Here is a 16300-nt window from a genome sequence, read left to right as displayed (position 1 = left end):
CATGAAAGAAATATGACAACGTGTGTGGTATGGGAAGTTCAAGGTGTAACAGGACACATTGAGAATATCCTGCAGCTGTGTTTATAATAATACGCTTATAATACACCTATGCAAATCACATTTGGCAAACCACACTTGAGGCACTGAGCACCAAAAGCAAGTGTTTTTTTTTGCAGGTAATACAACATTTAATATGTGGAAATAATGAAAGCTTTATTTACAATTTCAAAGTTCAATTTAGTTAACAAATATATATGTATACTATATACATATCCGCAAAGTGAACAGTGTTTATTTTACAATAATCGTATAGGTTCAATAGTGATTAAGATCCAACAGGAGATTGTGAATATACAAGAACACCCCATAAAACAATTTACAAGTCTTCAAGTGCACCTCACAGTAGTACATTATTATAAATATTCATACACTTTAAAGATGCAGAAAGATTTCACTAGTCTACAAGTCATTTGATTATCCAACCATTTTGGAATAGAAATCCCTGTCCTCATAGCAAGGGAACCCTGAAGGCACTGCATGCTGTTGTTATTCCCATTCAATGTTTGGGAGCATAATTCATGTGAGACTTTTTATTTTTATAATTTACTCTCCATTAGTCAGCATCTCTATAAAACATTGTTTGGTGTGCCTCAGCTTATGCCTTTCACAGTAAGGCCCAACACAATCCGAGAGACAGACAGCAGTTTGAAAACAATTTGAGGCATTTTGACTGTCCCAGAGGCCCAGAGAACTTCAACTTGTTATTCAATGAGACTACAAAGCTGGCTTGTAAAACAATGTATCCAACCAACAAATACTGCATAGATATAAATGGGACATTCCATCCCCAAACTACAATCAATTCAGATTTTTTTTTAAGCATTCTAGACATTGAAGTCGGACATGTCAGGAGTATTTTTCAGTTACCCAAAGATAAATGTAAATGAGCCATTTAGTTTTATTAGTCGTATTTACACTCAGAAGTGTCATATTGCCTGCCTTTCACCTACACATATGGGAGGAATCAGAAACATCAGTACTGATATTCTTAGTATAATGGTTGTCAATACAAATAACATCTCACCAGGCTCAACTTGCCACACATGTTCTTTCACTTAACTGGGAGGACCCAGAAATATCAATTTTAGGCTTATGAAATTATTTGCAGTTTGGTATTTTTTTAATTTAACTAGGCAAGTCAGTTAAGAACAAATTCTTATTTACAATGACAGCCTAGGAACAGTGGGTTAACTGCCTTGTTCAGGGGCAGAACGACAGATTTTTACCTTGTCAGCTCGGGGATTTGATCCACCAACCTTTCGGTTACTGGCCCAACGCTCTAACCACTTGGCTACCTGCCGCCCCAAAATAGGGCATCCCTAAATGTCAATCCCTGAGGAAGTGTTGCAATACACAGCCTTGTGGAAATGCATTTCCTAGGTACTAATCACATCATAGTTCTCTCATTAAACACATCTAGGGACCGGAAATTAGGCATATCATGGAGAAACGGGTATCAAAGGAAAATGTACAGTCAGAGCCCTAGCAATAGACAGTTTAAATATCTACCCCTTCGTCCAGTACAAGAACAGTGGTGGTAAATGCTAATTGGTATGAAAACTTTCAATACCACCATTAAAGTCACTTTGCTAACAGACATTACAGTTGACAAGCATAGTCATGCATGTTAAATTCATCTGTAGCTACAGCACAGTATTTTTGGACTAAAATAGCTAAAGAAGAGTAAGCCCTTGAACATCGATGTTGAATGCTACGACCCACACAGATTAATCCATGACTCACTTGTTGCCATGATGCAAAAGCCATTGTGTACGTGGACGAATGGCGAGAACACTTGATTCCATTACAGTATATCAAATGTGCATCATCAGTGACACCCACAGAGGCATAACGACACAGAAGCTAGTTTATCTACCTACCATAAATGGCATTTGAGTCACTGATTCAGAAACATTAGAAATGCAATACTTGCTTGTCTGTATTGCATTTGTAATGTTTCTGAATTAGTGACTCAAATGCCAAAAAGGCAAATGGGGGATTTCAAGAAGGTGTTCTCTGATAGAACTATGCTTCGGGAGACACAGAATAAGGCAGAGACGGAAGGTTTACCCAGTTGGGGAAAAGTTATCCTTTAGGTATTTATGAAAAACATGGTATATATGTAAATAACATTAAAAGAAAGGAGGTCCGTAAGAGTAGAGACAGCATTTAAGGCCTGTAAATTGTGTTGCTCTTCTTGAGTGAGGCAATTCATAATCATACAGAACAAAAAAAGAGGCACTTTAACTGAAACAGGTAAAAAGCTCATCTTAAGGCTTGAATCCAGCATAACAGAATGAAAGGTTTCTAAACTAACCGTGTACAACCTCTTGGTATCTGTTTGTGGCCAAGAGGCTAGTTAACAGGTAAAACAATGGAAGAAAAGGGACAGTGTTCAAATCCATCAATTACTAATATTAAGATATTTAAATATTAAATACAAATAGGTATCTTTGCAGGTCTTTTCAACAACATTCCCTTTAAATCCCTATACAATGAATTGCCATTCCCATTTATTTTTGTGCTTTGTTATTTCATCAGTCTGTTTTACAAAATGCTAAAATAAACTTTGTTTCTAAACATGTTAACAGCAAGATTACTTACAAATTCAAAAAAAAAAAATCCTAATCAAATAGTTCACAATAAATATCACAATACAGGAGGCAAAATATTTATTTGTATACTATAATTTAAAAAAAATCTGATAACCCCAATGACTCTTCCATACTCTAATCCTTATCGTCCCGTTTGTAGATGACCCAGACTGCTTCTCAATGCCGCTGTCTTTAGTGTCTTGTCAAATTACCCCTGTGCTCATCACAAAAACCATGAGTTTGTCATGGAACATTACATTTAGCAGCATTGATTAATTTAATGCAAAACAAGGTCTACTCCATCTTTGACTGGCCATGAACAGGTGGGCCAGCGTGGGAGGCTTAACATATTGGTTAAAGGCTGGATCAAAGATGTTTGGTGTAAGACATGTGGTAGATCCACAATTAGCTGATCCAAATCTGTGTAGCAGAGAGGTACCAGTTTGACTGAAATGAAGGCATCCGGAGATCATTGGCACATTGGCTGTGGGAGGAAATGTCTGTTGGAAGGTGGGTTTAAAACAGAGGTTTAAAAGCTCAGGAAAGGGCTCTTTTTGATCTCTTCTCCTGAATTTGAGAGAGAACTTCTGCTGTGTCCTTTATTAATGCATCAAAGATCCCGTCAGCCAACTGCATCTTGACGTAGAGCTCATCTTCATCATAGTTCACCCACTGAGACTCTTCCTCGTGAAGCTCCTGGACCTGAAAACACACAATACTTACTATCAGAAAATAAAGGACTTTTTGAAATTGGAAAATTCACAATGAGTTACTCCTGAAGTTACTGTTCAATGCCCTTACCAGAATATGATCTACTCGATCCCGTTTTTTCCTCCCGAATTTCAACATCTTCTGCCAATCTGTTTTCTGGTTGTGGTCTTTCTTCAGGCCATACAGCTTCAATACCTCGGTGGTGATGAACACCTTAGAAGACAAGGTTAAATATTACATTGTGATCTTAGAAAATCAAACCACCAACACTGAAGTGTTACCCATATTGGATGTCACCATAAACATGGAATACACACCTGAACCCTGGTGATGTCGCCAGGGCTCTTTACTCTATGGAAGTAGGAGGAGTTCATGCGTCGAGGCTTCACCCACTGAGGCTGATGGGCGTTAGGATCCTCTGCAAAGATCTCCTGGATGATCTCCCATGTTAAGTCATATACAGCCTGCAGATAAGCAAAGGTTATGTCAGTGGATACATTTCAATAAATTACATGGGTCTTGAGGATTTCATATAGTATACATTTTTTGTGGCAAATCCTTTTCAATGTGGTCTTACCTGTCTGTAGCTGCGAACACATTGACCTTTATCCTGGCCTATGGTATCGCAGCCCAGGAACTCCTCTGAAGGCTTGAGGACGGGGAGACCAGCGAGGGTCTGTGTGCCCTGGCCCAGTTTAAATCTGTCCCAGATCTCCTGGGTGGCAGCATGGACCAGTTTCTCCACTTCGGGTGCGGAGTGGGGAACCACCATAGCAGGCTGCTCAGGGAGCTTGGGCTGCAGGGGCAGCTCTGGTCTGGGTGGGGTCTTCACCTGGCATCCTGAGCCAGCAGACAGCCCCTCTTCTTCCTGCTGCTGCCTCCGTTTTTGTCTCTGCTGCTCTCTATGAGAGCTGAGGCCATAGTCCTCATCGAACCAGTCCTGCTCGTCTCCCAGTTCATCCAGTAGCTCGCGGCTCAGCTTCAGCTCAGCCAGACGTTTGGCCAACTCCTCCTGACCACTGGCCCCCAACACTGGACTCTCCTACAGAAAGAGAGCGGGAGGGAGAGAGGGAGGGAGGAAAGACAAGTCACTCACAGTAAAAAATAAAAAAAAATAAAACTAAAAGTTTATGTTAGACTGTGATGAAAATCTACAAAAGGGAAGAAAATAGAGCACCAAATTCAACTGGATATCTGTCAACATAAGCCTCTTGGTCCCAGTTGTCGTTTGACCTTCGGACTCAAACAAATCGCATTGAGGTCTTTTGAGGTCAAATCAAGACAGGATGGTTATCGATAGTGCTGCTAAATGCAATTATTGCTACATTTCTCCTCAGTTATCTTATCAGTTCTGTTTAATCATTTACTAGATCAAGTCTCTTAAGCACTTTAACTGAAAAACTAGGAATTTATACATTTGAAATTCAATGTGTTACACATTATGTGATTTCAGGATATCACATTATTGGAGGAGTAAATTATTTGTTTTAACACTTAGAACATTTACTCTATAAATGTCTTTAGAAAGGGTCAGATGAACTCACAGGCCGGTTACAGAGTTCTGGAGAGGAGACTTGCTCTTCTTGCTCTGCATCTAGGAAGAAGGGCAGACCATCTCTTTGTGCTACAGACTGTGGTTGGGAGACAGTCTCCCCACCCTCATCATTAAAAAGGTAATCTTGCGTTTGATTAGAAGCTGATATCTTCTCTTCTTTGGCCTTTCTGATCTGTGCGAATTGCTTCACAGCATCTTTCATGAAGTTGTTGAGGAGCTTATCTGCAAAAGCACTGAGGGCGTCTTTCTCCACGGTTTGCTCTGGAGTAAACTTCTGATGGGTATCTAGGCCTTTCCTCTCAATTAGGGTAGTGGTCTCATTAAGAGTTTTCTTCCCCAAGGCTATCTTACTGTCTATGTCAGTACTGAAGAGACTGGTATGCACATCTTCAAGGTCCAGAATGATTGTCTTGGTTCTTCCATTGGACATTGGATACTCTCCCTCTTTGAACTCATGCGAGTTGGTCAGGTTTATCTTGTGTTCAGCTGGACCATCATTCACATCAGTAGGTCCTTTGTCTTCAGAATCATAACTCTTCTGAGATGTTTCCTCTTTTCTATTTCTCAGATTCCCCCCGTGTGTCTTCTCAATGTGGTGTTTCTTTGGCTCATCTTCAGACTGGTCGTCAAGGAAAGAGTCCTCATCCTCTGTGGTTTCCACATAGATCTCAAACTTATCTGGCAGATGGGAGATCTTGTCTGGAGGAGCGAAGATGCCATGGCCCTCTTCACACTCAAAGTAAACCATCTCATTGTAGGTGCCATTGTTGCTTCCCTCAAACTTGTCCAGCTCTACTCCAGCCCAGAAGCCGTTGGCAAAGCTGGTGTGGCCCTTGAATCTAAGTGTACCAGGCTGGACGTTGCTCACTAAAACCCTGTCCCCAATGGTGAAGTTAGGCATTTCATCCACTGATTGTGAAGGTGGTGTCTGGGAAGGGGAGATAGTTGGGGAGCGGTTTGAACTAATGACCTTCTCCTGGGAATCCTTGGTCTGGCTCTTCAGGCCCAGAAGTCTTTCAGAGCAAGGACTGCCAGAACTAGCTCCAGATCTTTCACTCAGCTCTTCACCGATATCCTCCTCACTACTGTAGAAGGGTGACCTACTGTGGGAAGCCTCCCTGGTCTCTTGGCGGGACGGTGAGGTAGGTTTGGAGCCTTGGTTGTCCTCCCTGAGTGACGACTCCACTGAGGATTCAAAGTCTTCATGATAATCATCAGCTGAAGGAGAAGCCTCCTTACCCTTGGCTGAAAAGTCCCTATTTGATGAAATAGCATCAGACTCAGGGTTGTATGATCGCTCTTTAATGGGGGATGGTGATTTCTCATCAACATCAAGACTGCTTATCGGGGAAAGCCCTTGTTCTCCTTTCTTTATGGAAACATGTTCAGACAGAGACTGGTGCTGCTGGGAAGCTGGTCTCTGCTCTAGGTCAAGTTTGAGTAGATGGTCAAAGTGTCGGTCTTCAGAACGGGAATGAGAATGCTCAGAGCCTTCAGACTTCACAGAGTCCAGCTCCTCCATGACCTCTGACCGGAGGCTGGAGACAACGCTCTCATCCCCCGAGTCGGTGGCCTGTGGTCTGGCTGGCTCCCTCAGAGGGAGTGCCCCCTCAGAAGGCTGCCTGGGGAGATGCTCGGGGGACAGCAGGCCCCTTAGACCGTTGGTGTGCTCTGGACTCCCATACACTGGAGTTGGGGTGACTGTAGGGGGGTCCTCGTCTAAGGACTCCTCATGCCCTGAGGTATATTTACTGAGCCCAGATTGTGTGCGGTCATCTGAAAACAAATCAACAACGCACTAAACAATGTGTGTTATGATCACAGTATGGGCACAAATGTCTAAGTCTTAGAAAGTATTTTGAGTAGAAAAATACACTTATTGACAGTGCTTATCCACAACCTACCTTGTCCAACTGGAGAATGTGGACGGGTCTTCTCAGCTTTCTCAGAGTCAGAGACAACCTTCCCGTTTTTGCTGGTTTCAGACCTGGGGAGAATATTAGAATATTCCAATTAAGATCCCATGAAAGCAGACCAATTGATCAGTTTGCGAATCATACATATAGTGAAGTGCGATGGTGTACCTGTAAGGAGGTTGTGGTTTAATCTTGGGCTTCTCTGTGGCTGAGATGGGGGCCTTGATTTGAGGCTTGGCAGAGGGTGTCGAGTTTGGTTCCTTATTCAACTCAGTCTTGGTCTTCTCAATGAAGTCATTATAGGACTAGACGTAAGAAAACAACAACAAAAAAGTCAGTCACTCTTTTTGATATGTCATTGAATGGAGCAGGGCATGCTAGGATTCTCTGACAGACACACGCTGACCTCTAGCTGCTTCAGTAGGCTGGCCTCCTGGGCTTTCAGACGCTCTTTGTGCCTCTTCTTCTGCTCTTTCTTCAGATGGTACACCACAGACTTGCGTTTGCGCAGCTCCTCTTTCAGGGCACGGATACGGCTCTCGATGTCTCTCTGATCTGACACGGGCTCTGTGTGGCACAATAAGTATGGTTAGAATGCTAACTCCATACCAGACTGATTAGTATAAAGTAATCCAAATTAGAGCTACAGAACTCAAAATCTGAGTGGGGAGGGGCGTAAATATGTCATTATTTGGTGTTTGTCAATACCAACATTCATAGGATACTCCAAAAATGCATGCACAAGTACATGTTATGGTTAATGGTAAAAACCTGAAGATTGAAATTCCCACCATGATATTTACACAGAATCAGCAACAGTTTAAGGACTATGAATGTAGCTCGGTGACACAGGCAGGAAGCTTCCATACTCCCATAACACAACTAAGCAGGTTGAGCATCAGAGAACTGCACGCACAATCCTTTTCTTACAGTATCACATTATGCCTGCACAGTCAGTCATCTTTCTATTCTGCCTTTCAACATATCCAACAGAAAATACAAAATAATGTCCCAGTTTGGAAGGGACTACTGCTCCGACATTGGGACCAACTCACCTGTGTGTATGCCTGAAGGGGTGTCAGTGGCCTTGGGGTCGTGGCTGCCGGTCCTGGAGAAGGAACAGAGCTGCATCTTGCTGCTGCTGCCCTCTGGGTGTGTGTTAGTGTCGAGGCTGGCTTTTGGTGAAGGAGACTGTTCAACAGAGTAAAAAGATAGGGTCCAAGGGGAATTCATGACACAGTCTCACATTCACCACAACAGCATGCTCCAACTAACTAACCATGCCAAGCATCTCACACATACACAAAAACAAACACGCTCAAAACGGCAGTGTCCCTAATGGATTCATATATGCCATATTCTGCCTTGTTTTAGTCTTCTTGCTTATAGCCCATTTGCACATGGCTGCAGGTAGCGGTTAAGAGCGTTGGGCCATTAACCAGATGAGAATCATCGAGTCAACTAGGTGTCATCGAGTCAACTAGTCAACTAGGTGAAAAATCAGTCTTTGTTCCCTTGAGCAAGGCACTTACACTAATTGCTCCTGTAGGTGGCTCTGGTTAAGAGCGTCCGCTAAATGACTGAAAAAATGTACATTCCTAAAATGATTTAACTCAGATAACTACATATTATGTTTTTCACAATTTGGGTGAAAGTAGTGATTTTTTTCTTGACCTAATAGGGCAGTTGATTAACAATACTGCATGTAACAAAACAATCAAGTAGCACAAATTCATTGATCACGAGAAGTGACAATTCACTGAAAGCAGCAACTGATCCTGGAGCCTGGACAAAGGCCTGCATTCACTGAGCTGCCCAGCGATGGGAAGAGAGAGCTAACAAAGTCTCAATTTGCGCTCAGGAGGGAAACAGATTCTGTTAACTCATTATACAATTCCCTCCATATTCCCTTCACATGCTGCTTTTGATTTCTTTTAAACATTATTTCCTAATCTTATGGAAAGGCTAATAAACACATGTAATCAATGTCTTTCTACTGTATAAATACATTACTGCATAACATGAAATCCCAACATGCACAGGGCCTTACCCTCCTGCTCGCAGAGGGGGAGTCAAAGTCCTGGGTGTAGATAGAGGGGCTGTGCTGGGCAGAGGGCAGCTCAGAGACAGAGCAAGGCTGATCAGTGGAGGGGATGTCTGGCTGCTGGGACCCAGATAGCTCTGTGTGCACGCTGGAGCCAGTCACCACTGGGGAGTAGTCACCCTCACTCACAGAGTCTGAGGAGATACACAAAGGTCATGGGTCAAGACTGGTAGATAGACCTGCAGCCTCAAACATTGAGACGCAGCTAGCGTTCTGTCATTCATAAAAGTATATGACATAAGGCAAGCAAACACATTACCTGATAACAGGCAGTAAACAGAAATGACTGTATACTACCAGGTGCCCATTTATTTCATGTCATACACAACCTCTTTCTCACCTCTGTCAGTTCTGCCCTCAGGGCTGTGCTGGCTGGGGCTGGCGTTGGGGCTCTCTCTCTGTTCTGACCTCTGGCCTTGGTCTCTAGGACACTCTCTATCCCAGGCAGCCACGGCCTGCTTCTCCATGTGCCTCACCTCTGCCTCCTCAGCATCCAGCCTCTGCTTCCACTCCAGCAGCTCCTCCGCATGCCTCCGCCTCTGCATCAAACCCTGCTCCCGCTTGGTCAGGAACCTGATGGTGGGGAGGAGCGGAGGAATGGAAAGAAGGGTGGAGGAGGAGAGAAAGCACAAAGGGCACAATCTACATGAGGAGCAGTGAAATGATGGCATTATTGCAGATGCTAGCAGAGCCACCAGCAGTCCAAACAGTCAACCCAACCACCCCCTGCCGATCTTCACTGCAAACTCAAAACCTATGGGATCGCCCACACACACACAACAAACCATGTTTACCTCAATAGACATGGTTTCATTTTGACACCATAGTGCACAAGTCACCAAAACTCTTCCCCAAACAACAGAGTAAAAGCATTTGGTCAAAATGGGGAAAAACAGAAACAAAGTGTGGTGGCAACCTGATCATCAGGCCAACATCATGCATTTGATTTAACTCCTCTCAAACATCTCTGTCCAATACAAAACCGCACCACAGAATATCCAAAATGTCTCTATGGGTGTAACTTCAACATCAATTGTACACAACACAAGAGTCAAAATGCATTTCCCACGTACACTGCTGAGAGAAAAGACATTCACATTCTTTCTCCATTGCTTGGATTTATACTATACATTGAAAAGGACTGGTGCGTTATGCAATGCAAGTTAAACAGCTATTTTGCATATTGACTATAATTAGTAGAAGTACCAGACAGTACTGTGTTGTTTGGCTTTGTCTCACTCCCTCTTGCACCAGCCTAATTCATACTGAAGTTGGGAAAGATACTGTAGGGCCTTGGTCTAGACTGTGCTCCCAATTCTATTAAGCCCACTTGATATATATTCTCATTAGCCTATCACAAGCAACAGTTACCTAATCAGGAAAATCAGTGAAGATTTACTGGGCTCATTAAATCAGATGAAACCCTTTATCATATGTTAAAGCACCACGTCTTTCACATAGATGGGTCTTTCTCATAGATGGGTTGTAGCCTAATATCTCAGCATTTAATCTTAGGGACTTTGTTCCAACTAAGTAGTGAGTGGCATGAATATGAGGAATATTAGGAGATGCAGATCATGATTTATTCACTCTGAATGAGAGTTAAATGAGCGCCTCCAAGCAACACCACAGTGAGCTCTCGCTGTTCAATGGGAGAGTCTCGCTTAATCAGGCCAACCATATTAACATGAATATGACCTTTGACCAAAGCAGGTCAAAGAGAGGTCATATTATTATTGACAAAAATGCCTTTTGTTTTTCACTTCTTTTTGAATTGTATTACTTCTGTGCCCCTTCATGCATACGGTTGTGATCGTACATGCAATGCCTGGTGACTTTGGTTTGCGTTTTTCAAGCTTTCAATTCCCCAATTATTGGAATTTTTTTTTTTTAAATAACCTGGCAAGACCCTAGCAGACCCCCCCCCCCCCCACACACACACCATTCCACCCATGCTTCCACTAGTGGTAGTGGCTGAACACAAGCATGCTCCATGGGACAGAGGCAGCAGTGAGAGGCGAGAGCAGCACTGTACCTGACCAACTGGTTGTAGATAAACAGCTGGAGGTTGGGATGGAGATTGGGGAAACAGAGACTGAGAGAGGCCCAGTGGTGGGCCGTAAACACACAGAAGAAGTAGTGCACAGGAGAGCAGTGTCTACAACATAACAAAGCAAGTGGACACATGACACACAGAGAAAAACAACAAAACATGAGTTGGAAAATGAGAAAAAAAACAAGCAAAATAGAGAGAATAGGAAGTAATAGAAAAACAACCACAGAGACAAGAGGGGGAGAGAGAGAAGACAGCAGTGAGTAAGCATGTGTTTTATTGCACCGAATGTTTCATGTTTCATTCTAAGAGAATGAATGTACTTAATTACTGCGCCAGGGCTTTGTGTTGTTGGCAGTGCTTTAAAGGGGTATTAAAACCCAGTCCTTTTCATCAGACGTGAGCCAGGACAATGGCAAGGATGTAGTGCGTGTTTGTCTTTGGAGCCGGACTACAATGAATCGCTGGTGTCTAGTAATGTGTAGCCATGTGTGAATGCGTGCAGTGGTGGCGGTGCCAGAGACGGGAGCTAGGTGTGACTGATAAATGATAATCCTTACGGGTTAAGAGAGAGGCCTTTGTCTCATTTTGCACCACACTGGACATAATGCTTCTCTTTAATTAAATGCACTGGATTGAGGAATTTGGGGAGATTAGATGATTTTTGCAAAAACTTGCAAATGTGGTGGGTGATCATTTTGTTGATGTTTTTAACTACTGATCTGGACTTCATTAGAATAAAACCCAGGCTAAAAGCACACAAACCTTCACTATGATCAACACAATAATAATAACACTAGGGCATGATTCAAATAGAGGCTGTTTACATAATGAAAGGGCAGATTGTTAGAAGACCAAAGCTAGCGAGCAGACAGAGGCATGGCTACAAGCAGCTTGTTAGTTCCCTATAGAAAATAAAGTCTAGGCTCAAATTGACAGCGACCTCTCATGTTTAGCCGTGATATTAAGTACCTTCAGTTTGTGTTATTTGGTCATTTTATAAATTCAAGGAATCATTAGCTCTAGAATTAGTACTGATGACGTTCTTGAAAGAAAGTTCCAAATCCTAAAACGCCACAACAACTGAACGTTTGTTAGGACCTGTACTGCAGAATGTTCAAGTACAGAAATGAGTTCAGTCAGTGTGCAGGTCTGGTTGTATAACCATCATGTGAGCCCCAGAGTCACACAACCACATTTTTAACACAGACTTAAACCTGCCCTGGTTGCTTGTACGAGACACCAGACAGACATTTTACAATACATATCTGCTCTGGTTCATATTGTTAATATTCTAATGATTAGTACAGGGGTGAGAGAGAACGCACTCTATCTATAGAGGACAGGAAGCATGCTTATAATCATATCCACACCACAGGTTAAGGATCAGGGTGTCTAGTCAAGCCATTCCCCCACTTTCACAAGGCAATAGTGATTTGGACTCCATTGTTTTCACTAAGAGAAGCTCAGACTGAGGTGGCTAGCTAATTCCTTGTGAATAATAAAGCAAACAGCTTGAATGATTGACATGGCCAATGTGAGAACAGGATTATAGTTTTGTTCACTCGTCAGTGTATGACAACAATCACAACCATAAAGATATGGTTATCAAATATGGTAATTTCAGCTGTTTAAAAGTTGCTATAAATTAAAATTCAGTGACCAGAATGGTAGCGTAATATTGTCCATCTTAGTGAATCCTGTTATAACCCCTAAAGTTGAAAAAAAGAGTCCATGAAGACAGTCAATTAGACATTTGAGTTGTCAATAGAAATTTGGACAGTGTAGTTATTAATAGAAGAGAAAATTACTTCTCCTCCATGTGAGAGCGCATCTTCTTGAGCTTCTGCATGATGCTGCTGGTCTCACTGCCAGACACTGAGAGGGGAGAGGCACTGCGCACGTCCCCGTCTGATATCGCAGCACTGGGGGAAGCTGTCACATCTATGGGCTCTGACACTGGAGTCTCCTGTAGGACACAGATGGATCATTTCAACTCTTTATGAGACCATGTAGCATTGTTTTAGACATATGAATAACACAAAAAGCATGTCTTTGTGAAGTTCAGCTCAGTATCTCCATGAATAAGAAGTGTATGCGTCTCAGATAGGAATAAGATGAAAGGTGTTGGTAGTACTGACCGGTGGGGTGTCACCGGTGCTGGCACACTTCAGGCGCTCCTTCAGCTTGAGGGTGGTGTATCTCATCCTCTCTATCTCCTCCTGCTGTTTGAGCAGCAGCTGCCTCTCCTTCCTGGCTGCCCTGTTGGCCTCCTGCAGACACTTGATTTCCGCCTGGACGCCACACACACAGGATCATGGTCACTCAGCATTACAGATGGGCAGTTATGGGAGCAGGTGAGATGGGCAGAGATTTAAGGCTCGATTCAATCCGTAACGCTGAAGTTAAGTGCTATAGTGTGCTTCAAATTGAAAGGTCATTTCCCGATTGAGCAGACAAATGCTGAGTTTACAGTGAATGCAGTCTCCGCGAAAGAGGAGAAATTGCCTTTAAATGCCAATCACACCACAGAGCTAAACTTCAGCGACACAGACTGAATCAAGCCCTTAGTAAGTTAGTTACCTGCTCCTGTTGAAGTTTCATCAGTAGGCCTCTTTGCTTCTTTCTGATGGGCGGCATCTTGTCATCTTCACCCTTGTCTCTGAAGCGCCTATGTGGTCAGAAAGGAGAAAGTGAGATCATGAATGCAAAATGAGGACAGAAGTGGCAAATGGAGTCTAGTATTGGTCAATGTGTTCTGTTGAATTTCTCTCGTGGTTACTGTATATGAATCATTGGAGGACATGACAGAAAACAAAACATTACATTTAGCGGGGAATGAGACACTATTAATTGGACAACATGGACACTAATAAAAGTAAACCAGTGCCTTTTCTGATGCTCCAGCCAGGCGAGCTCGGCCTTGGTTTTCTCCTTAAGAGCCTTCTGTCGCAGGCGCAGCAGGGAGCTCTGGTGGTGGGCGCGCACCTCCTCCTCCTTCATGTACTGACGCACCATGTCCATGGTGAACCTGGAGAAGCTGTCCTGCCCACTAGAGAAGGGCATGCTGCCATCCTGCTGCTGCTGCTAGGGGGGCAGAGAGGTAGAGGGGACAGTGAGTCACTCACACACAAATACCACAAAGCCTTATCAGTAAGGAAACGGGGCATACACAGAGAGCAAACAGTGATAGATGGAAAATCACTCTGGCCACTGGTTAAATGTTTATTCGGCTGGCAAACAGACTGAGGCGTGGGAGAGGCCGCTGTCCGTGAGGTGGTTGCTACATAGAATACGTGTTGTAAATACCTAAGTCTATTCAGATAAAACACACAGGCCCAATGAAGGCCAAGGTTTGTACAAGAGCATCTCCACATGTGGCAGCCAGGTGTGAACAACGGTGTATGGTTCTCCACCCTCTCTTATCTGCACCACAGCCCACCTCTCCTCCTTGGGTTTGAGAGGACTGAGTACAGGTTGGGGAGAGAGGGATACAGCCAGGAAGGGAATCTCCTAGGAGCAGTTAAGCGGACTGGGGAACACAGCACGTTTATTGTTCCCAGGGTAGAAATGAGTTGTGCAGGCTTTCCCAGTCTCTCTGATGCCCTGGCCAGTGGAGCCCTACAAGGCAGGCAGGTCTTTCCTGGCCTCAGTATGCCCAGGCACACTCCCTCATACTTCATCTCAGGGACTGAACACTGAGCCCTTCAGAGAGACAGGGAGCTGCCACTGTGGCTTGACATTAAGAGCTAAGACAGATGCTGCTGCCAAAATACTAGAGAGAAGATATAATTTCACCATTAATGAGGTCAAATAGGGCTAAATGCTAGATAAGCATTATGTGCTAGTTAATTCAAGGATAGGCAGAAACCTCTCCAAGTAAACTAGTACACTTAAGCTTTTGGATAAGCGCTAGGATTTCCGTACTGTGGAGGCCAATTATTATTTGAGTAGCCTTGCTATTTTGCCAGAATTACAACTATTGCGATGAGGTGTCAAACTAACCTTGGAGCTGTCCTGTTCTGTGGTCTTCTCCTGACTGGGTTGGTTGTCTGACTCCTCACGGGGACCTCTCTTCTCCACCGCTCCCCGCCGGTGAGACTCAGAGGGAAGCAGAGAGCGGAACGAACGTTCCTCAATCTCATCTTCCGTCATGGACTCATCAAACTTCAGAGAGTACTCTGTAGCAACTGAGGTGCTGTCTGTATAGGGACAGATTGGAGAGGGGAAACATAGATAACTTTCTAAGAGACTCCAGGTTATTTACACTCTCCTCCATACATATTTGGACAGTGAAGCGATGTTAAATTTGGCTTTATATGAGGTTACAGGACAGAATGTCACCTTTTATTTATCTGTTTTACTGTTTAGAAATGAAAGCAATTTATGTATTTAGTCGACCAAACACAAAACTTATGACTACTTTAATAAACTATACTTATGACTACTTCAAATGGGGGGGGGACTAGATACATAAAGTGCTTTCATTTCTAAAATGTTAAACCTGATATGTATAAATACAACTTCAAATAAAGCGGACATTCTATACTATCGCCTATTATGAAACATTCTATCTAAAATGCTGGAGTATACAGCCAAAATAAAATATTTAGCTTCACTGTCCAAATACATATGGATGGGAGTGTATGTATCATAAATTATGGTTATACACTGCCTGCTTGATAACGGTCCCCCTCCAGATCCCACAATGCGTGCTATGAGCCCAGGCCTTACCTTTCTCATCCAGTAGGGACTGCACACTGTCACTGGGGATGGAGTCATCAGCTGCTGTATGGGCCTCCTCCTCCACTGAGCTGTTACCCGTCTCAGCCTTCCTCCTCTCCCTCTTCTCAGATGAGGCCAGGGAGGGACTCATGTGGCTGCTACTCTCTCCACCACTGGGGAGCGCAAGGCAGAGGGGACGGGGAGATTAAAAAAAACAATTGAGTCAAGGTAATGCCTATAAATGGGACCAAGTCAAGTGAGCTAAGAAGGAAAGACCCCTGGTGTCTGTGAGGCACTCCAGTGTGTGAAAGACCCAGTACCTGAGGGTGGGTCTCCTGGAGGGGATGGAGTCAGAGCGGCTGTCCAGGGAAGAGAGAGGCTCCTCAGTCCTGGTCCAGGCAGCAGACACCTCACTCCTGGAGCTGTCTGTGTCAGTGCGGGACTGGAGCTGCTTCATGAAGCTCTGGTGATGCTGCCTCTGCTGGTCAAACAAGGTGGTGATGGGAGCAGCAGCAGGGACACCTATGGCTCCAGCAATCTGAGAACGGGCCAGATCGGTCATCTGGGAGAGAGAGCAACTTG

The 16300-nt window shown here is 43.7% G+C and overlaps 1 protein-coding gene across 4 annotated transcripts in view; it reads right to left on the bottom strand.

Moving 5' to 3' along the window:
- Positions 1 to 194: 194 nt before the first annotated feature.
- Positions 195 to 16300, bottom strand: part of cep350 (centrosomal protein 350) — a 35503-nt gene continuing 19397 nt past the window's right edge. For 2 of the 4 annotated variants that reach the window (XM_029707300.1, XM_029707302.1), the window contains exons 20-38: positions 16039 to 16280; positions 15728 to 15891; positions 14999 to 15195; positions 13884 to 14080; positions 13577 to 13664; positions 13135 to 13287; positions 12805 to 12962; positions 10976 to 11098; positions 9281 to 9513; positions 8887 to 9074; positions 7892 to 8027; positions 7243 to 7403; positions 7005 to 7141; positions 6825 to 6907; positions 4910 to 6696; positions 3943 to 4407; positions 3683 to 3829; positions 3456 to 3578; positions 195 to 3356 (exon numbers count right to left, since the gene is read on the bottom strand). In XM_029707300.1, the coding sequence (XP_029563160.1) occupies positions 3192 to 3356; positions 3456 to 3578; positions 3683 to 3829; positions 3943 to 4407; positions 4910 to 6696; positions 6825 to 6907; positions 7005 to 7141; positions 7243 to 7403; positions 7892 to 8027; positions 8887 to 9074; positions 9281 to 9513; positions 10976 to 11098; positions 12805 to 12962; positions 13135 to 13287; positions 13577 to 13664; positions 13884 to 14080; positions 14999 to 15195; positions 15728 to 15891; positions 16039 to 16280 (4947 nt within the window). In that variant the 3' untranslated portion in view covers positions 195 to 3191. The remainder of the gene's footprint in view (positions 3357 to 3455; positions 3579 to 3682; positions 3830 to 3942; positions 4408 to 4909; positions 6697 to 6824; positions 6908 to 7004; positions 7142 to 7242; positions 7404 to 7891; positions 8028 to 8886; positions 9075 to 9280; positions 9514 to 10975; positions 11099 to 12804; positions 12963 to 13134; positions 13288 to 13576; positions 13665 to 13883; positions 14081 to 14998; positions 15196 to 15727; positions 15892 to 16038; positions 16281 to 16300) is intronic. The other 2 variants (XM_029707303.1, XM_029707304.1) reach the window with 2 other exon arrangements.

This window comes from Salmo trutta, chromosome 22 (genome assembly GCF_901001165.1).
Source record: "Salmo trutta chromosome 22, fSalTru1.1, whole genome shotgun sequence".
Lineage (NCBI taxonomy): Eukaryota > Metazoa > Chordata > Actinopteri > Salmoniformes > Salmonidae > Salmo > Salmo trutta.
The sequence above is the reverse complement of the archived record's forward strand: the minus strand, read 5'-3'. Positions and strand labels throughout refer to the sequence as shown.